A 23,570-nucleotide genomic window follows, 5' to 3' on the forward strand; every position below is an offset into this window, starting at 1 on the left:
AAACCTATACAGTATTTTGCCCAGCTCACTCTGTAATGATCTGGCTGATTGCACATTCAGTTTGGTCTCATCTGCAGACTTAACCATGTTGTTTTTTATCTTCTTATCAAGATCATTAATTTATACTTAAAAGACAAGAAGCCCAGAAAATGGATAGATAAACAAAAGACAGAGATAGGTGCTTTACAGTTCTTAATAATGAACGCGACTGGAAAATAATTTCTATATGTCATCAGTACTATTATTCGAGGTTTTAAATAAAATACAAAATGCAAACGGAAACCTAATCATTTTCTGTGTCTGTTAATGTGATTTTTTTTATAAACTGAGCATTTTATATTGCATATATTCAGAAGTGTTATTAATAAAGATTAAAACACAATTTGATTTCAGTCCTAAAACTGACTCTGCACAGTTAGACATTAAATTATTTTCTACATGTTTTTTTTCATTTTATACCTGCTGGATTAATGCATGACTATTAAATATTAGTTTTTTTTTCATCTTTGAATGTGAACCATTATTTGCCAGAGATGATGAAAAGCAGGATTTTTCCAGTTTATGTTTTCACATTATTTTTTAATTTAATGACAGGGAATGAAAAAAAACTGTGTTCACTATGAAAGGAAATTAGAATCAGATATAAAAAGACTGAATTCTGGTAAAATGTGCACCACACATTTTTAACAATATATTTTAGAGATAAAGAGTTAAATTATAATTAGATGAAGTGCACCTGCATGAACAAATAAAACAACACAATAGGAACAGATCCAAATGTTTTTAGAGCCTGGCAGGAATTTATTAGTGTTGTCCTCAGTTATTAAGTGTGCTAAGTGAGATGTACGATATGTGGGCACCAGCAGTGGTAACTTCATATTAAATCTTCAGGAAGTGTCAAGTCTGAATAGGATGTGGGACTGTATGTCTTATTGGTTTGTTGCTTACTCATCAAAATTAAATCTTTAAATAAATTAATTGATAAATAAAATACATATAGTCAGGAAAACACTGAATCTCTGTTATGATATATTATTTTTTATTTTATTTTGAGAAGTGCTAGGAGAAAAATAATCCATTTTAATATTAAATCTGAACATCAATGTAATTAAAACAAAAACATTAAAATATAAAAATACACATTTCATTACACATTACATATACATATATGATACATTAATACATACATATGTGTATACAGAATATATACAAGGAGATTCCCAAGTAACAATAAGTTTGTAACATCCGTGTACAAAAATATAAATAATGGTTTCTTTAGCTTTACAGCTGAACATTGTCAATTATTTGTCAATCAATGTGATTTAGTATCAAAGTTTTAGAAAGATTCATTACAAGCAGAAACAAGCAACAAATAAAAATAGGCATCACCTACTTTTAGTGTAATTGATTTTCACACCGTGAAAGTTAAATAAAAAAAAAAAGAAAGAAAAACCCGCTTACTTCTCCATCATAAATGCTTCTGTTTCTGCTTCAGAATCTGCTGGTGAGTGTACTGCCAGATTAGCAGAGCTCCAGTAACGTGTACATTGAGGGAACGAGTGACTCCGAGCTGTGGGACTTCAATACAAGTGTCCAAATGCTGAAGCAGGTTGGCTGGAATACCTTCACGCTCATTGCTATGGGAAAGCAGGATAGAAGTTTAATTTGCAAACATTAAAGGAAAAACTTCTCACTCCAGACTGGCAAATCAAATGAACATTGAATATTACTTACGGACGCCTGTAGGAATAATGGGACTACACATTAGTGACCTGTTCAGCACCAAGTTTCAGACAAACATTATTTAAAGAAATGAGATTTACAGCTTTGATACAATATGATGTTTCTGAATTAAGTTGCAATTAATTTACCTTTTAAAACAGAAACTAAAAAAGGGCTTCATGATTGTACAATTTTATATAAAATAAAGTCAAATTTATCCAAACTAGTACAGCCATAATGAAAACCTTACAAACTTAAAAAATCTAAATATTAAGATGAAATGTTAAGGTGCAGTAAATTAGCAAGCTGACATTTATTTCCATGATGTAATTACAAAAATAAATAAATAAAACCCCCTCAACCGAGCAAATGTTCTAGTTGTTACCACCAGAGACACAAGGGAGACTTTCAGTTATCTGTCTGCTTTCCTACCTTAATAAGGCCTGGAAACAAATGGTTGGATCTGTTTGAACATTTTACTTAGTTCCTCACATGCAAGTGACTTTTGCTAAACAGCGGCTAGTGTTTTATTTTATCATTGGAGGTCATATATACAAGCATTTGAAATATGGCAAACACACCTTTTAACACACCAGTTCAGTCATAATGAGGCCTAACTTACTATAAGCTTATGTCTTTTAGTTCCGGTGAGTAATGTTTTACAACAGACAAACACAGCTAAAGCAGCACCAGACCTGTTATACCTAGTGCAGGTGACCATAAAACAGAAGGAAGGATGTATTTGCAATTGCGTAGAATGCATGAATCATGTTTTCTTTTTTTAGAAAAGTTTTTCATTAAGATAACCCACATAGTCAGTGAAATTCCATAGATGACCTATGAACATGCACTAAATTTAGCCCAGTAAAATGCTGCAGGGAGGCACATCCTATTCCTAAGAAAAGAACCACCTTTGTAGGACACAATTATTAATACCAGGTAATTAAACTATGTTGCAAATGTTTGATATGTGGTAAGCAGAGGACCAAGGGAAAACTCACCTGATACTGGCAGAAGATTGAACTCCACACAAATAGCAATGGGTTCAGATTTCAAGATAGGACTATGTATGTTTTAAACTGATTTCAAATAAAATAAATACATGCATGCTTTGTTCTCTGGCTGATTACATTTTCCAGTCAATTTAGCAAATGTCAAAATGTTTCAAATTAAATTATTTTATTATATGTCAGTCCAGTCAGGCTAAAATGAATACTTAGATAGATACAGTGTGGTCCAGATCTAATTATGCAGATCCAGATCGTCTGGATGACTTTGATTTATGCGGGGACGATTCCAGTTCGGCGCAAAGACGATTCTCAATGTCGTCAGTTCGCACACTTCTTGATGGTCCGGGATTTTTCGGGTGATTTTCTATGTAATAAACTTAATACGTTATAGCGTAATGAAAATTGCATAATTAGATCTGGACCACCCTATAGATAAATATGGGTTGAGCAGCTTATCTATCGATCGATCGATCGATCGTATGTGGTTTTGTGGGTGTACCATTTGACTGCATTCACAGGAAGCAAAGGATGTGGCTACACTCCGATGCAGCTAGCCTGGAAACAGACAAGTGACTCACAATCCGACTCTACCTACAAGTATGGTATGGTTTAAAAAGAACCCCTGTACCACCTCCAATGGTGTAATAACAGACTGCGCTCTCAGAAATAAATGCACTATTTTGTGTGAAAATAGAGAAATATGTAGTGGCTGTTGACAATGCACATATGTTCATCTTTAACTCATCTTTGGGCTTCTTGGCACAAAACTCTACTTTTCTTGTTGTCCCTTGTATGTGGAATTTTAACATACATGTGTTTTACTACAGACAAAGAAGAAGTGTTTAAAAAATAGTATGTATTTATGGCAAGGCAGGGCCAAACTTATTCTGACAAAAGGATGTATAAGACAGGATATAACAGTCCAAACTTTAGGGCACATTTAGCACATGCCCATACCGAGACAACCTGGAGTAGCCAATTAAGTGTTTCTTTGTAAGAGAAAAACCAGAATACATAGAGAACGACTCACAGAAGCACAGGGGGGAAATGCAGAGTCCATACAGAGAGTGGCCAGGTTGACATTTAAGCATTGTCAGATGGAGTTGTGTGACAGCAGTGCACAAGATAGCCAACCTGATTCTTAATCTGGTTTAATCCAGTTTATGTAATGGTTATAAATGCAATATTAGTTTAATGATTCTAAAAGTGACTGACAAACATTTACATTGAGCAAAAAGACCCAGAAGATGAATTCAAGGAAATGTCTCCTTATCCTTTAAACATTATGACAAAATAAACTAAAACTAATAATAAATAAAACCCTTGTCTGATTCAACTTCTTTATTTAATTATTGAATATTTAACTAAAAGATATGAAGGAGAAAGCTAAATGAATGTTAAATCTGTGGTGTAACAATTCTGCACTTGCATTTTATTCATTCATTTTAGTTAGGCACAAGTGAAAGACCAGATGCACACAAAGATTTCCATCCCTGGTTCCAAAAAGATAGTTAATCAGCTAAACTATAGTGAGTCTAAAGAGACCTGTGGCCATCCTTCCAACTTAATTGCAACATATGATAAGGATGAACTGATAGCGGATACACATTTTCAAGATAATTGTTCCATTCTGGCTGTGGCAGTATATAACCTAGCTGAAATAATATTTGCTTTAAATTGTTCTGCAATCAAATGTGTCATTTATTCAATGCATTGTAGCAGGTAATTTGTGCTTTATGCCATATGGCCCACTCCCATCATCTTCAGAAGTCACCTCTGCTTATTCATGCCTTAGTTGTTACCTTTTTTCATTTTACTGTATCTCACTGCTGTAATGAAAACCTGAGAAAATTGACTAAGGCTGCCTATTCAAAAACTGGAGTTAAACAGGCATTTTAAAACGGACTGTACCTCAGGATACATGGAAAACTTAGAAGTAAATGATCCTACTGATTCTTGTTAAAAGTCACATTGTGACAGTGTCCATTATGTTGTTCATGGACCTTTGATCATTTTTATAATTCCCTCCCATTGTATTATTTCAAAAAAATTAAAGCTAAAGTTAAATGTAGTACAGTCAAATATTTGAAAGTGGTAGTTTTGATGGAGATAAGCTCAGGTCATATAACAATGCATTCATTTTTCCATTTATTACACAATCTAAAAATGTTATTGCCAAGCAAACTGTGTACTCTGGGAAAGCTTGGAATAGAAATGCTTATCTAGTTGACACTCTATAAAACTTTTAGGCATTTCTATTTTTATGGTATGCATAATTTGTTTGCTTCTTTTAGTAGTTATATTTTCACAAAATATAGTCACATGCTATTATTTGGTTCTGTTTATTGACTGGTAGATTACTTCTTTTAATTTGATCAGTTTTTCCCATGACTCAAATCATAATATGTCAGGTGAAAAACACTCCTACTCTACGCATTCATATTTTACTTGAGCTTGTTCAGAGGATGTTACATTCTGTATGACCCAAACCTAGCACTACGTCATATCCATCACATAGTTACAATGGTTTACAGTTTTGAAAAAAAAAAAAAAAAACCAAACAAAAGACATGTATTATATACTGTGGGTGCGGAAAGTATTCAGACCCCCTTCAATTTTTCACTCTTTGTTATATTGCAGCCATTTGCTAAAATCATTTAAGTTATTTTTTTTCCTCATTAATGTACACACAGCACCCCATATTGACAGACCAAAAAAAAGAATTTTTGAAATTGTTGCAGATTTATTAAAAAAGTAAAACTGAAATATCACATGGTCCTAAGTATTCAGACCCTTTGCTCAGTATTTAGTAGAAGCACCCTTTTGAGCTAATACAGCCATGAGTCTTCTTGGGAAAGATGCAACAAGTTTTTCACACCTGGATTTGGGGATCCTCTGCCATTCCTCCTTGCAAATCCTCTCCAGTTCTGTCAGGTTGGATGGTAAACGTTGGTGGACAGCCATTTTTAGGTCTCTCCAGAGATGCTCAATTGGGTTTAAGTCAGGGCTCTGGCTGGGCCATTCAAGAACAGTCACAGAGTTGTTGTGAAACCACCCCTTTGTTATTTTAGCTGTGTGCTTAGGGTCATTGTCTTGTTGGAAGGTAAACCTTCGGCCCAGTCTGAGGTCCTTAGCACTCTGGAGAAGGTTTTTGTCCAGGATATCCCTGTACTTGGCCGCATTCATCTTTTCCTCGATTGCAACAAGTCGTCCTGTCCCTGCAGCTGAAAAACACCCCCATAGCATGATGCTACCACCGCCATGCTTCACTGTGGGGACTGTATTGGACAAGTGATGAGCAGTGCCTGGTTGTCTCCACACATACCGCTTAGAATTAAGGCCAAAAAGTTCTATCTTGGTCTCATCAGACCAGAGAATCTTATTTCTCACCATCTCAGAGTCCTTCAGGTGTCTTTTAGAAAACTCCATGCGGGCTGTCATGTGTCTTGCACTGAGGAGAGGCTTCCGACAGGCCACTCTGCCATAAAGCTCTGACTGGTGGAGGGCTGCAGTGATGGTTGACTTTCTACAACTTTCTCCCATCTCCTGACTGCATCTCTGGAGCTCAGCCAAAGTGATCTTTGGGTTCTTCTTTACCTCTCTCACCAAGGCTCTTTTCCCCCGGTAGCTCAGCTTGGCCGGACGGCCAGCTCTAGGAAGGGTTCTGGTCGTCCCAAACGTCTTTCATTGGGAACCTTAAGTGCAGCAGAAATTGTTTTGTAACCTTGGCCAGATCTGTGCCTTACTACAATTCTGTCTCTGAGCTCTTCGGGCAGTTCCTTTGACCTCATGATTCTCATTTGCTCTGACATGCATTGTGAGCTGTAAGGTCTTACATAGACAGGTGTGTGGCTTTCCTAATCAAGTCCAATCAGTATAATCAAACACAGCTGGACTCAAATGAAGGTGATCTCAAGGATGATCAGAAGAAATGGAAGCACCTGAGTTAAATATATGAGTGTCACAGCAATGGGTCTGAATACTTAGGACCATGTGATATTTCAGTTTTTCTTTTTTAATAAATCTGCAACAATTTCAAAAATTCTTTTTGTCTGTCAATATGGGGTGCTGTGTGTACATTAATGAGGAAAAAAATTAATTTAAATGATTTTAGCAAATGGCTGCAATATAACAAAGAGTGAAAAATTGAAGGGGGTCTGAATACTTTCTGTACCCACTATATATATATATATATATATATATATATATATATATATATATATATATATATATATATATATATATATATATATATATATTATGAAGACCTTATTTAATGCTAAACAGTAGAAGATATTAAACTAAAAATGAAAATGTATAATAATCAACTTTAACAAATTGTTGAATGGGGACTTAAATACTTAATTTCTTAATCTTAATAAAGCTCAAAAGTGCTGTTAACTGAAGTCAGTGTCTTCTTATAAAGTACATTTCCACTGATATACCTAGATTACCACACACAAAAGGCAAATATAGCACAGTCAAAATACAACTCAGCCTTTAAAGCTGCAGCTTATAATTCAATAGTCCCTTTTACAAACCTACTATTTCCACAAAAGATAAACCCAGAGCATCAGGAACAGCATAGGTATTGATCCTGGAGAAGACATCAGTCCATCACATGGATGTGCTTACACACGCACACACACTAGTAAGTCCGACTTACTAGCGGCGGGAAACTGTGCAGCTCCCTCCTAACATACTATAGCATCTCAATGAAAACCCACACAGGCATGGGAAAAACATGCAAACCACAAATACAAAGAACAACTCCGCCCTATGAATTTTTTTCTTCGAAATCATTAAATGGCCACAGTTTTGAAAGAATGTTGCTGAATTTTAACAGATACAAAGATGAAAAATCACATCACATGGGCTCCCTTATAGCAGTGTGATTTTTTATTTCAGCAGTATGTTTAGTATGGTTGCTAAGTTACTAAATTGAAAAGGAAAAACCCCAGTGCAATAAAAACAATTAAAATGTAGCTTTAAAGGAAATTGTGTTGAAAGAAAAACAAAAGATGAGAAAAGTAAAAGCCGGCACCTTAAGCTGTATAACCTTCAAAACAGATGAAACAAGTAGAAATATAAACTTAAACAAATGCATATTCAAAACAGGACACCGTAAAAGACATGTATTTTTCTAAACATACACATACTTTAAAAAAAATCTAACATAACACTTAAAATTACAGATGTCTAAAAATTTAAAAAAAGCTTAAAAATTATTAAAGGACAGTGTGTACATGTGTAATATAGTGTACATATTTCTGCAAGTATCTTTTCCAGTTAAAGACATTTGTGGTATAAGCACAAGGCGCGTGATAAACCGTAAACAAATTCGAAGGAGCACACATGTCTGGGCAGGCCTCTGAACACTAGCTGCTAAGTGGAAAATATTAAGCAATTAGCCTGATTAAATTAAAAATGGTAATCAATGCTCTAAAGACTGCTTCAACACATTAGCCACATTTTTTTGTGTTTCAGTGTGTCAGGGACTCTGGTACACTACGTTACCTATACAGAAGGGTTCAGACTAAAACATTAAGAAAAAAAACCTTTGGCATATACCACTAATACAATGTGAATGTTTAATAAAGTATGCAGCATTTTATCAACACTGTTCTCAGTAGACACACTGATGAAGACTGCGTCATTTCTTTAATTGTTTAATACAGTACATAATGCCTTTCATCTGCCCATTTTTTACACTGATTTTAAAAGTGCTGAATGCATCTAATCACTCTATGCTGTGTCATATCCCACAGGATGTGCAGAATGTGACAATTTTTAAAAAGATTACCTTAGTTACAGAGTTTAACAGAAGGATTTGCTGTACAGGTGTGGCCTGGTTACACCAGTGTGCGCAGTACGCTTCATCTTTATCAAGTCGATCATCATCTGATGGCTGGTATATACAGTGCAAATCTCACCATGTATAACCGTCTCCAGTTAGCAGGGTTATAACAATCAGTAGCTGAAGATAAACTTTGCCCCATATCACACTTATAATATGCATACAGTAAAGCAGAATGATTTTTAAAGGCAAAAACAACAAAAAACATCAAACCCAAATTTAACATATATAGTATGGAGGAATATTGTGGACAAAATTAAACAATAAATAAATATGCAAATAAATAAAAGTACTATAAAATGTGTTAATAAATAAGCAAACATATATTTCATGACACATGTAATTATTTCTTTATGTGTTTATTATTTCTTCATTAATTTCAGTGACATGATTGTAACATGAAATAACCCTGAAATGAAACGTGTCACTTTCACTCCTCAAAGTTGAGAGGTCTCATTCCCACGAGTACTGCTCTTTGATTGGTCAGCTGTGTGGATGAACAACCTTTGGCCATCAAAGGCCATATACAGTAGCACAGGTACCCTTCAGATGCAGACTCCTGAGGGTGAATTCAGAGATTCTTCAATTAAAGTAGCTGCTTCACACAGTAATTCTGGACAACTTTTTTTGCACTCGTATGATATGCGCACAGCCACAACCACAGGATTCCCAAGTGAAGCAAAGCACAAGTCCGCTCTGTTGACGAGTGAGAAAACAATAAACAGTACTTGCCAGAACCCAGCTTCCCAACTTTGATAAGTATAAATGACGGTACCATTTCAGGGCTTATTTCATGTTGCATGCAGTGTGAAGAGAAATAAATAAATGAAATGATTACATAAACACATAATGAACAAAATTATATTTTTTGACAAATTTAATTATACATACATTTCATATTGATATTATTCATTTATTTTCAGACTTCACAATACTTTTATTTATCTACAGGTTAATTTATTAACTTAATGTTGTCCAAAATATTCTTCCATACATTGATTTGTACTTAAATTTGTATATGTGAATAAATATTCAATTGCAAATGCCTCGAAATTAACATGCATATCATTTTAGAAGAGGTTTAGTAGAATATTACCATTACCCTTGATACGATACTAACCCTAAGAGAAGCAAGGTCTTTTCAGGAAATGTGTAATCAGATAGACTTTGGCTGTTAACGGTCTGTTCAACACCAACCACAGTGTAGCCTTCGGCCTTTTTCTGGAGCAGGTAATTAATCAGCTGAGGTGGTTTTACCTAGGGGAATGACAAGAAGCAGTTTATTAACAAAATGCAAGAAAAGCTATTAAAAGAACAATGACATCATCAGGTTTCCATCATTTTAAGACAATGGTGTGGTTTGCATAATGTAAAGTATATAGTAAGTCTTCATATTAACAAGGGTGAACATTTGTTTTAGCTTACCATAGCAATATTTGAAGTAAACATTATTAAAAAAATCTAAAAAGTTCAAGCACCGTCAAGGCATAGACAAGAAATTTTCAAATGATAATTCAAATATTTTTAATATAAATAGAAAACACATACAATACTGTGTGAAATGGTTAGATGACCTAGATTATTTACATAAATGTTGTCTTACATATTCATATTTTGTCTTCTTCATTAATATGCAAGTATAAAAGTGCAAATTTCAAATTTCCAAGCATTATTTTTTTCAAAAAATGTAAATGTTAAGTGTATTTTTTTTATATTGTGAAGGACATTAAAATATTAAGTAACAGACCAAATTTCAGAACTTGATTACACTATAGACATGTAACCCAGTGTATGATTAAATAAAGATAACAAACAGGTGTTAATGGTCAATGACATAGTAAGTTGATTGAACCAAGCTGATAAACTGAAACAGAAACGGATGTAGAAGAAACCAAAATGGATGAAGGACAGCCAAACTAAAAGAGGAGGTGAAGGTTTGAGAGATGTATTAGGTAGTTTAGTATTTCTTACACAATACATTGATTTTTCTTCCTGTAATTTGCAAAGCATTTATTCCCTAATGACTGACGACAATCAATGTAATATTCAATTTCTTTTGGCAAATTGTAAGAACCTATTATGCCACAATGTTCACTTGGGGATACAAATTCTTACTTGCTTGGTGGACTATGCAATATATCACTAATCCCAAGCCCCAGGATAAATGAAATGTATGCAATATGCATGTTCAGACATTTCAGAGCAATTTGCTCACCCAAAACTGATACCACTTTCCATTATCAAGATGTACAGTATGTTGCTTCAACCGATTCCAGCAAAAACAGATACATAGCATTAACCAGCCCTAGGAAGGATGCCAGTTCATTATAGGGTACTCTTGCATATAGCCACAGTCAAACATACCAGGATGCTTCAGAGTTGGCAATTAAACTCTCATACAAGTTCAACTTTCTGCACATTTACATTTTAGCAAAGCTGAATGTAAAGAAATGTCTGCCTTGACAGTAACTGATGGCTATCAAAGGAGACTGGAATGCCCCGAGAAAACCCATCGAGACAAAGGAAAAATTTGCACACTCCATAACAACAGTATCGGTATTGAAATGAATCCCAGGGATGCTAACATTCTTACCACTTCATTACTTGTTCGTCAGTAATTTTAGTTATTTTTCATTGCTTAAAAAATTAGAGGTTTATCCATGTTTAATGAATGTCTTGAATACTTATTCATGGTCATCCATGGTTGGAGTCACTGAAAAAAACATTTCCATTACAGAAATAAAATACACAGCACATGTATACTCTGATTTTTCAGAATTTATATTTATTTATTGGCTTTTTTACTACTCAAAACGGAAAATGCGGGGATGACCCAAGATCAAACCTGCAACCTCTTGATTTAGAAGCAGCTGTTTTTACCTATAAACAAGCCATGCAATTGATTAATGAGCTTCAGTTGTTACATATTAACAGCAACATCTAAATTGAATAATTTATTTTTCTTTGATTATATTCTTAAATAAAGACACACTTGTTTTGTTATACAGTGGTGTGAAAAACTATTTGCCCCCTTCCTGATTTCTTATTCTTTTGCATGTTTGTCACACAAAATGTTTCTGATCATCAAACACATTTAACCATTAGTCAAATATAACACAAGTAAACACAAAATGCAGTTTTTAAATGATGGTTTTATTATTTAGGGAGAAAAAACTTCAAACCTACATGGCCCTGTGTGAAAAAGTAATTGCCCCCTGAACCTAATAACTGGTTGGGCCACCCTTAGCAGCAATAACTGCAATCAAGCGTTTGCGATAACTTGCAATGAGTCTTTTACAGTGCTCTGGAGGAATTTTGGCCCACTCATCTTTGCAGAATTGTTGTAATTCAGCTTTATTTGAAGGTTTTCTAGCATGAACCACCTTTTTAAGGCCATGCCATAGCATCTCAATTGGATTCAGGTCAGGACTTTGACTAGGCCACTCCAAAGTCTTCATTTTGTTTTTCTTCAGCCATTCAGAGGTGGATTTGCTGGTGTGTTTTGGGTCATTGTCCTGTTGCAGCACCCAAGATCGCTTCAGCTTGAGTTGACGAACAGATGGCTGGACATTCTCCTTCAGGATTTTTTGGTAGACAGTAGAATTCATGGTTCCATCTATCACAGCAAGCCTTCCAGGTCCTGAAGCAGCAAAAAAACCCCAGACCATCACACTACGACCACCATATTTTACTGTTGGTATGATGTTCTTTTTCTGAAATGCTGTGTTTCTTTTACGCCAGATGTAACGGGACATTTGCCTTCCAAAACGTTCAACTTTTGTCTCATCAGTCCACAAGGTATTTTCCCAAAGGTCTTGGCAATCATTGAGATGTTTCTTAGCAAAATTGAGACAAGCTCTAATGTTCTTTTTGCTTAGCAGTGGTTTGCGTCTTGGAAATCTGCCATGCAGGCCGTTTTTGCCCAGTCTCTTTCTTATGGTGGAGTCGTGAACACTGACCTTAATTGAGGCAAGTGAGGCCTGCAGTCCTTTAGACGTTGTCCTGGGGTCTTTTGTGACCTCTCGGTTGAGTCGTCTCTGCGCTCTTGGGGTAATTTTGGTTGGCCGGCCACTCCTGGGAAGGTTCACCACTGTTCCATGTTTTTGCCATTTGTGGATAATGGCTCTCACTGTGGTTAGCTGGAGTCCCAAAGCTTTAGAAATGGCTTTATAACCTTTACCAGACTGATAGATCTCAATTACTTCTGTTCTCATTTGTTCCTGAATTTCTTTGGATCTTGGCATGATGTCTAGCTTTTGAGGTGCTTTTGGTCTACTTCTCTGTGTCAGGCAGCTCCTATTTAAGTGATTTCTTGATTGAAACAGGTGTGGCAGTCATCAGGCCTGGGGGTGGCTACGGAAATTGAACTCAGGTGTGATACACCACAGTTAGGTTATTTTTTAACAAGGGGGCAATTACTTTTCACACAGGGCCATGTAGGTTTGGATTTTTTTCTCCCTAAATAATAAAAACCATCATTTAAAAACTGCATTTTGTGTTTACTTGTGTTATATTTGACTAATGGTTAAATGTGTTTGATGATCAGAAACATTTTGTGTGACAAACATGCAAAAGAATAAGAAATCAGGAAGGGGGCAAATAGTTTTTCACACCACTGTACCTTTGTGAAAGTATATATTTAATATGTGAACTTCCTCACATGTTACACATTTAATGTCAACATTTTATCAATTATTATTATAACATGAAAAGTTTCTGTTTTAGTTATGTGCTGAACATATCTTGCCTTGCATTTCCTGTCATCTTTTATTTATCCAGGTCATTGCAGAAATGGAACACACGACATATATGTATTCCAAATAACAATGTATTATTATTTACCGTATACAACTCAAGGCACCTCACACCCACATAAACAGACTTGAGCTTGGAGAATTTTGTGTGGGAGATGGGATAGCAGGCTGCTGGCTGCTAGTGCTGAGTGACACATTTGCAAAACAAAGACGCTGATGAAGAGGTGCAAAGGAATTTAAGGCGGCCTGGCATTACAACCTTTTTCGTAGGCTTCAGGGATTCTAGTGTTAAAAGTGAAGTAAACAATGAACTGTAAACTTTTATTTATTCATGCGTACACATTAACACGAAAAATGTATTCATTAATCACTATTAGAAATTGAGGTTAAAAGACATAGCAATGCATGTAAATTTCACTGGGCAAAGATTTATGTCTTTGTTCTTGTACTGAAACATTATTATATAAATATTAGACACTTAATAATACAAAGTGACAGACTCAAAGAGAGTTAAGGTACACAACTGCATGCTACATTAAGTTAAAATTCAAATGTACTGAAAGTTTATTTTCTCATTTACATAATTTACCAATGTATGAGGAGTAAGAACATCACCATATGAAGCCAGTTTAAATTAAAAATAGTAAAAAAAAAAAAAAATCAAACCATTATTCTATTGAGCAGAATTTTGAGTTTTGCACAAACTTTTACAACAAAATGAGCTCACAAACACAGGTAAAAAGAGGCAAACCCTCTCATCAAATGAACTTGAATATGAGAACATTCGCTTCATTTGCACAAGGAAAAGTCATTCCAGGTCAGACACATTTTCCATTTGTGATTTACAGATAGCGTAGAATTATTTGCTTTCACTTTTTGAAGCCAAAACTAATTTTACACACAGCAGCAATATTTGTGATTACCCTTGATAGGGGTAGGTCTGTTCTATATGAACTTAGAGAACCTTATTTTATTAGTCATCTTGTCCTAGCGCTTTGTTTTTTGTATTTTTTCTACACACACTGAATAATTGCTTTTCAAAATGGCAAATATTGCTGAATTCAGTATTTATTTTAAATTAATACATTTCGTAAATACTTTTATTCAAAGTAATTAATAATTCACATGCCGGTGTGACCATAAAACCACTAAGGTATAGCTATGAACTGTGTTTAAGCAGAAGTTAACGATAGCCATTAAAATGCATAGTAAAAGAAAAAAATTGATTAGTGCATAATGCAGAGGAAAAAAAATGCACAAACTGACCATTGCAGAAGTGTGAGGATTCACAAATAAAGAAAATCTAAAAAAAGTGAATTTCAGTATTTAGAAAGTACATTCTACCCATATTGAGAAGCAGCAAACAGCTGACTGACTGTAGATTCCTGGCTGGTTCAAATTATGAGACAGTGCTCTGAGGCCACAAAAGTGAAGCTTTTCTGACAGTTAGTACGTCAGTACTAGGTTACTAAGAAGTGTATAATATGATGAAAGACACTATGTAATACACAGAAGATGAAATGTTAAAGCCACATAGTTTTTTTCAGCAAGGGATATGTGTGGGTTATTGCAGTAATAACAAATACCAAAATATCAAAAATAACTAATTACAATGGCAAAAACATTAATTGCTACAGTTACTTTTGATAGAGAACTATTCTGCATATTTTAATTCTTTAAATATCCAATGAAGACAGACAAAATACACAATCCAGGTAAGTTTCAAACTTTTTTTTTTTTTTAAATAATTTGAAACAACCATCATAACAGTTTGAAGTGCCTCAAATAACAACACTCGAAGAGAGTGCTTAAATATACTTTTTCTGTTCAAATCAATTTTGTTCACTAAACCTATACATTCTCAAGTTGACTACACTACTAATATATTATGCTATGTTTACTGATATCATAGTAATAGCATTAATTTAGTGCTGTGCTTGATATAAAAAATTAAGGATATTTCCAGGTTTATTCATTTAATAGGCAATTGTGACAAAGAGGTGGAGAGGCAAAATCTTGAAACTCACCTCTAAAAGAGGAAGCCAGTGTTCAGCAGAAACACTGAGAGCTTGGAACTGCTTATCAGTGACATAATGCATGCCACTAAGAACCAATGAAGAGGCAGCAAATATTTCACATGTCCTACACAAACCTGTGAAGAACAAAAAAGTTGGAATAATAGCAATATACTTGACAATGACAATTTAGAATATAAACATTTCTCACTCATTCTGGCCTGATAATGCTACTTTGCAGATAATATAGTGTATATTTAACTGTATTTAATGTATTCATGGGCAGCACTGCCTCGCAGTTAGGAGACCCGGTTTCGCTTCCTGGGTCCTCCCTGCACGGAGTCTGCATGTTCTCCCTGTGGGATTGGCTCCAGCAGATCCCCCGTGACCCTGTAGTTAGGATATAGCGGGTTGGATAATGTATTCATCCATTTTCTAGAGTCATGTTTTCCTGGTTACTATCTCAAAGTGCTTGGGCCCACAAATGCAGAAATGTTCATTAAGGCTATTTCCAAAACAGAATTTATAAAAAATTACATTTTTGAAAGCAAATCCGTGTCAACATGCAAATGCAGAGACAAGCATCCTGCCAGAGAACAGTACACCCTGAAAATACATGTAGAGGGGCACTTAATGTAGGAGGCTGAATGCAAGAGATGTGGCATTCATATAAGTAGTAATATACCCAAAGAAAACCTTTAAAAGTTTACAGTTGGAAGGTAAGTGTATGGGGGTCAAAGGCTCACTGGTGTGAGAAACAGAGGCTTAAATTAAGACAGAGTGGGCAGGTGAGAGAAGAAAGTGCTTTGTGGTACACTGATGTAGGCTATTAGGTGAGCCCCCCCTTCAGGGAGTGACATCAGTGAAAATAGGCTCAGAGAGGCTGCAGCTTTGTTGTTTATGTATCCCTTCGTTTTCTGCTTTTGTGTACTCCTCACTTGTGCTTATTTACTTACCAAATTAACAATTGTTGTACATTTGGCATCATTAACAAAAAGGACTATCACGAAGAGATTGATTCCTCTTCCTATTTTTTGTACTTTTTATTTTAGTCTTTTGTTTTTATTTAGTTTTTTTTTTCTTCTTTATCTCTGCTTTATAGAATACTAGCAGAATACCCGCGCTTCGCAGCGGAGAAGTAGTGTGTTAAAGAAGTTATGAAAAAGAAAAGCAAACATTTTAAAAATAACGTAAGATGATTGTTAATGTAATTGTTTTGTCATTGATATGAGTGTTGTTGTCATATCTATCTATTTATATTATATATATATAGCAAAATACCTGCGATTGGCAGCGGAGAAGTAAAAAGAAAAGGAAACATTTTAATAATAACGTAACATGATTGACAATGTAATTGTTTTGTCATTGTCATGAGTGTTGCTGGCATATATATATATATATATATATATATATATATATATATATATATATATATACATCTATACACATATATATATATACAGTTATATATACACATATACACACATACATATATACATATATACACATACTGTATATATACACACACATATATACATACTGTATATACAACATATACAAATCTACATATATATATATATATCTACATATATATATATTAGGTGGGACTCGATTAAAAAATTAATCCAATTAATTAGAGGCTGTGTAAGAATTAATCTTGATTAATCGTATGTAATCGACACGTAAATTTGCCCCAAATCGCAAATGTTTTTTTTTTTTTAAAAAGGTTTTAGTGGGCGACAGAATCAAATAATAGACATGGACATGAATATTGTAAACTGAAACTGTTTTAATTTCTGAAAAAAAGCCTTTAAACTGCATTTGAATTCAAAACAGAAACAAAAATATCATCCCTGGTTAAAATTGGGCAGACTTAAAAATAAAGTGGTAGTTTAAGTACTTTAAGTACATTTTCAGAATAGTATTGTCTTTAAATAATAATAACCAAAATTTCAACATAAAGTGCAGTTTTCTTCTTAAAAAAATAAGTCAGAAACATAAAAGGTAATTTGACCAGCTTACTCTTTAAACTCTGAGTAACATTAGCCAAAATTATTTTGTACATTAGGCTAAAACAGTGTGATCATTGAACATTTTGTAATTAGATGTATTTAGAATTACTAACGGTCACGGAAGTCCAATGATCCCCAGTAAGAGCCACAAAGTCCGCTTTCTGTAATGCATCTAATTTTGCTTGCTTTTCAGTGTGCACAAAACCATGCTTTTATCAAGGCTTCGCTCGGGAGTCGAAATGATCAGTCGTAGGAGCGCTTTATTCCGACTCTAACATTTTTGTAGCTGTGATGTGTGCATCAGTGTAATGGATGTACCAGGAAATCATGCATTGACAAAAGTTCCGTTTGCTTGGAATTGAAAGTGTGATTAAATGCGTTATTTTTAACGCGTTATGGAGTACATGCATCGAAGCTTCTCAGCTGTGCTTGTGCTAAGAAAGGAAAATTTTTTAAAAATAACGTAACATGATTCTGCGTTAACCTAATATTTTTCATACGTCCCAAACCAAGGAGATCTGAAGGTAAAATGAATCGGTAGCGTACATAGTCAGTACACCCCTCTCGGGAATCGAACCTCGAATGTCGGCGTTAGAGGAAGACTCTACAATTGCCACAGCGTGTGGCTTGTCTATGCTAAAGTATGTATTGTAGATCGGGTATATATATACATTTATATATATACCCGTGTACGCAGTGGAGAAGTAGAAGTTATGAAAAGAAAAGGGAACATTTTAAAAATAACGTAACATGATTGTCAATATACAGTAATTGTTTTGTGAGTGTTATTGAATGTTGCTGTCATCAAGGATTTGATTATCATTATTTCTTTCAATCAGGCTCGTATTTGTAGGATGTGTTCAAGTTACATTCCGTGTTTGTCAATCGTTGTAAAGATAAGAGGTTTCATTCATCGATTAGTTCCTTACTGCATCAATAAACAGCTCGTCTTCCTTTTATCTGTGATGTGACAAACTGCATGCACGGGTTTTTTTACACTGTCTTCCTTTAGCAGGACATTCACTTTTTCCACCGTGTGCTTTGTTTCCGCAGTAGCTGCACTTATGAATATGATTCTATGTATAAGGCGCTTCATATTTTTTGCTGCCTTCTCAATTGTGTAATTCGGTTTTGTTCAGCACTCTTTGGAACTGTTGCTTTTTGTCTGTGCACTGCGTCAGTTCACGTGAGCCGCTTGGTGTTCTTGCATCGAAGGTTCCCAGCTGTACTGGTGCCATCTCGTGTAATGTCAGCTAAGACCCGGCACTTAAAAGTTTCTCTCGCAGTTTCAATGAGTTTGTGCCAAACACCACCCTGACCATCTCATCTTCCTCTGCATAAGCACAGTCCTTCACCCGTGAACATTTACCGGCAGTGTTTGTATTGGATTGCCGCTGATGGGCGGCCTTATATGGGCAGGCACTAAATTACAAACGCTAGTGGCAGCCTGTCTATGAACTTAATTTAATATAAACTTACGGTTCACGCCGTGCTTTGTTTCCGCAGTAGCTGTACTTATGAATATGCTTGTATGCATCATTTGCTTCATAATGTTTTTCTGCCTTCTCAATTGTGAAATGGCGTTTTGTGCTGATCGCTGTTTGGAGTTCTTCCTTGTTATCTACGTACTTACGTAGGAGGCATGATGATGTCACACGAAACTCCACCCCCCACGGCCATCTCCAACTCAAGACTCCATTACATTATATGGGGAAAAATAGCTTCCAGTTATGACCCTTATGCGTAGAATTTCGAAATGAAACCTGCCCAACTTTTGTAAGTAAGCTGTAAGGAATAAGCCTGCCAAATTTCAGCCTTCTACCTACACGGGAAGTTGGAGAATTAGTGATGAGTCAGTGAGTGAGTGAGTGAGTGAGTGAGGGCTTTGCCTTTTATTAGTATAGATTAAACTAACTGTAGGCACTGCATGAGATAATTTCTGAAGTTATGCTATTGTCAATAACATGAACTTTAACATTTCAGTTGTAATGGCTTAAACAATTCAAAAAAAAATATGACTTTGTGGAACAACACAAACAAAAATACAACATTAACGAATTAATAGCTTATACAAAAAATTACAAAACTGATCTAAGGTAGAAATTAAAGAGATATCCAATTTATATTTATAGGTAAAAATGTATCTTTCTATGAAAAAATAATATAGCTGGTTTAGTTTATTGAAAAATATACCACACCTATGCAGAAAGAAATCTAAGCATATGCAAAATCAGATTGTTGACAACATACAGTAAGTTAATTGAATTGAGCATTTACAAACATAACAGATGACAAAATATTTATCATCATAAAATTCTGTATAAAACAGTAATAACATACAAATAAATTGTTGACAGATGATAGTAAAACCACAGTACTTACTGTCTTGCACTTTCAAATCACTGCATTTATGCACTTTTTATAGAAATTTTAACATATACTGAAAATGTTACAAATGATGATTTCCAAACAGGAACAGCACGATTATTTATTGTAGTGGAGTCTGCCACTCTCCTATAAACAGACACAGCAGTCAGGCAGGGTTGTGGCCAGGTTAGTGGCCAAGTAATCTTGTTACCTGCATTTACAATGTTCCTTGCATCACCCATCAAGATCTTTTCTGTTTACTTAGGCGGAGAGACGCAGCAGAGCTGTGAGCCTGCTGCTGCCCGGTCATTTAGGGGAGATCCCAAGAGAGTTTACAAACCTCACATATTCTTGAATAAGTGCCGCATTAATAGGAATGTTTCTTGAACGAGCATCACTGAACCACATAAAAACAGCTTTTTCAACGTTTTCAAATGCAGCAGTTCGCATATGTTTGCAACCCTAGATTTTTCTTGTTTTTTTGCTCAGTCTTTCAAGAAAGTTGACAGTGAAGATGGTAAAATTTCGAATTCACTGGCGTTTTTTTTCTTTTTGCCGCAATCGAGAGCTGCAAAAATTAAAAGTTTTTTTTTTTTAATATGAACTGTTATCATTTTTTCGTGTCTGCCGTTTTTATAGGAGGGTGACAATGAGTTAAATTCCAATGGATGTTTTTCAAATGTTGATGAGCGATAAGCAAAAGGTTTCACTGAAAACCACTTAAAACAAAAACAGCAAAAAAACATTACGAGCAAAGTTCGAAGAAAGAATTTTTTTTTTTTTTTACAATGTTTCTGTTTAGGGATTGTTGTGCACAACTGAGCTGCGGCCACAGAACTAACTGCTCTGTTGAAGATTCATTCAGGCATTTCAATATCTTTTGGGAACTTCATTGTAATGAAAGTATCTGCTGAATGGGCTTCATAGTAATGAGATTTCTATAGACTTGTGTCATATGGGGAAACTGTTGGGACCATAAAAATACTTCGTTGTAATGAAAATTTCTATGTAAAAATATTCACTGTAATGGAATTTTACCTGTATTATAAATAACAAAAAATGAGCCGGGGTGGCCTCTCTCGGAGATTTAAAGGAGTACTCACTCATACATTAGATTGAAGATGACAATATAATGTACTGCACATGTGTGTGGAAGAGCACAGTACCACTGAAACAGAAAAATGTTGGTGTTACTTTTTTTCTTGCATATGCAAAGACCTCAGGGGCATGCACCAAGGCCATCCTGACAGTAGATCCACCCAGAAGTTGCAGAGAGACAATTACAATCCTACTAATGTTTACCTTTCGTCGCCATTATTTTCCATATAGGGGTTTCAGGGCCTTTTCATACACTTGAGGTAAATAACATTTACAATAACGTCAGCATCACTCATTTTGATCTAATGTTGCTTAATGATTGCAATTATTTTTTATTAAGTTTACATGGGGACCTACTTTTTCCCTGATGTCTGCCTCTTTAAATCAATAGGAATGTGTAGCGGCACATCATTAATTGAGAGAGGGTGAGACGTTTGCTGCCATTGTGTGGCCATTAACTGGCAAACAGATGGGCAGCTCAGTGAACTAAGTAGAAATATGAAACCAAAATAAGACTAGCTGCAATTTAGTTAAACTCTGTATTGATTGTGTCACTTTGTTCACTGCAAATGCGCTTAGACTCGATGATTGTCTCCTCATAGTGCCGCACTAGGTAGTGTGGTCTTGATCAGCAGCTAGTACGGTACTCTCTCAGGTGCTCTGCAACTAACCATTTTAATTTTCCTTTTTAACAGGTTTTTGATAGTCTGTTACTATGCAGGTGGGTCAGTTCAGCGAAACTCATAAAAAACTAGTGTTCCAAATTATCAAACAAACTGGTATTCACCTATCCTACTGTGAAGGTTCAAAGATTATTAGAATACCACTGGAACTTCCACGGCCTTTTGTAGATGCTTTAATTTTAATGAGCAGAGATCAACTAATGCCACAGGGACAAAGGTCTGGCTGCTGCTTACATTTAATATCAGTTTCAGAAAGAGTGAGGGATGGAGAAACCAAAATGTGCAAGTTAGATTGGTAGGTGCAGGTAGACAATACTGTTCATGGAGAACAAAAGAGACAAAAACGACACCTTATTTTTCAGTACTACTTGGGGACTGAAAAACTTCATTTTATGATTAAGTGATTTTTAAAGCAGAGAGACAGAAAATATAGTCTTGCAAAACACTATATTTCGAAAAAAATAGTATATAATGCTGTTTATAGGTAGTAAATAGACTGACATCCAGTTCACATGCTTGTAGCCACCAGCAAGAGAGTGAGATTTTTAAATAAAATTCTACATTGATAGGCACACTCCAAAAATATGACTGCTAAGTAGCAACTGCAAAAAGCAAGGCATTACAAAAGATTCTATGTGCACCCACTGTTCCTATTTTGTATTTAGCCTTGGACTCATTACAACTCAAATTCATTATTACATTGCAGCAATGATTAAAGGCAGGCTGGACATTTCTGTGTTAATCACTTGAAGACATGAAAAAGAAGACAATTTTTAACAGGAGTATACTGAATGCTGAAACACAAAGTATGTATGAAGGACTGGCCACATAGGTAATTCTATTCTAGGACCATGCTTTATATAGGGGCTACTTATTATCACAAATCACAAAGACTGCTTCAGTTCACAATGACTTTATTGCATGCCTATATATGCCTATGCATAAACCAAATCCTTTTTAAAGCACTTCCCATTCATACTCTCAAAACAAAGCATTGGTTTAGAAATTTGAATTCCATTATTTTATTTTATACAAATACTATTTTAACAACATTAAATAGAATCACCATGAAATTACCCTTCCACAAACAGTAGTTTACTAGCTTAATCCCTTGTGTACAGCACAATATGATCAGAATTAAAATATATATAATATAAAATATGTGAATGCATAGTGGAAGAACAGACTTTGATTATATGTATAGTATTTTATCCATCCATAAATATTTTTTAAAAAGCATAGTTTGTTCTGCTCTTACCTCCCAGATTGGTTGGTTTGTCAATCAGAGAGGCCACCACAATGAGGGCACTGCTGGACTTTCCGAGCTTTGCTGCCCGTTCATGGTAGATCATTTCCAGATCCTGCTCAGGAATGCTGTTTTTCCATGGGACCATTTTCTTTTGCAAATCTGTCCACTGATTGTCAGTGTCAGTTTCAGCTACATCACCATACATTCAATAGAGAAAAGAAAAAAATATTTTTAATGTTAAGAGTACAATAATTATACATTGTATCATGGTAATGTTGGTTTCTTAGTTGCATTGTTTTACATCTGAATGATTTTTAACAGTACATTAGTTAATATTTTGCAAGTAGTGGTATATTCAGCAATTCTGAATCAAGTCTATATGAAGACCATTATAGAAAACATTTATATTAATTATTAACTGAAATTACTAAATGTATTTAGATTTATAAAAAAAGTTAACACAATTAACTTTAATATATTGTAGTTTTCCCCGCCCTGGATATGAAAGTTAAGAAAATGGATGGGTGGATGAATGGATGGATAGTTTTTCCTCTGTTGAAAGACACAATTTGTTTTTTGCATATTCTTAAAAATATAAAGGTGACTGCAGCTGTATCTGTCACTTTACAATTAATTCAACTAAATGGGTTACCAAATCTAGCAAAGCAGAATCACCTAAGCACCTCTGTTAAGTTCTGTGTAATGACTGCAACTACATCAAGTACTTGTTCAAACTGAACCAATGCTTGTTTCTGCACACTAAATAAAACTACACTTGGCCTAAACAAAGTGACAGATATTGC

At 34.9% G+C, this 23,570-nt stretch overlaps 1 protein-coding gene across 2 annotated transcripts in view; it reads right to left on the reverse strand.

Moving 5' to 3' along the window:
• Positions 1-1,180: 1,180 nt before the first annotated feature.
• Positions 1,181-23,570, reverse strand: part of tarbp1 (TAR (HIV-1) RNA binding protein 1) — a 105,073-nt gene continuing 82,683 nt past the window's right edge. For both annotated transcript variants that reach the window (XM_039738150.1, XM_039738149.1), the window contains 4 exons: positions 22,777-22,956; positions 15,371-15,495; positions 9,710-9,846; positions 1,181-1,637 (listed from right to left, as the gene is read on the reverse strand). In XM_039738150.1, the coding sequence (XP_039594084.1) occupies positions 1,469-1,637; positions 9,710-9,846; positions 15,371-15,495; positions 22,777-22,956 (611 nt within the window). In that variant the 3' untranslated portion in view covers positions 1,181-1,468. The remainder of the gene's footprint in view (positions 1,638-9,709; positions 9,847-15,370; positions 15,496-22,776; positions 22,957-23,570) is intronic.

Source organism: Polypterus senegalus, chromosome 16 (genome assembly GCF_016835505.1).
Source record: "Polypterus senegalus isolate Bchr_013 chromosome 16, ASM1683550v1, whole genome shotgun sequence".
Classification (NCBI taxonomy): Eukaryota; Metazoa; Chordata; class Cladistia; order Polypteriformes; family Polypteridae; genus Polypterus; species Polypterus senegalus.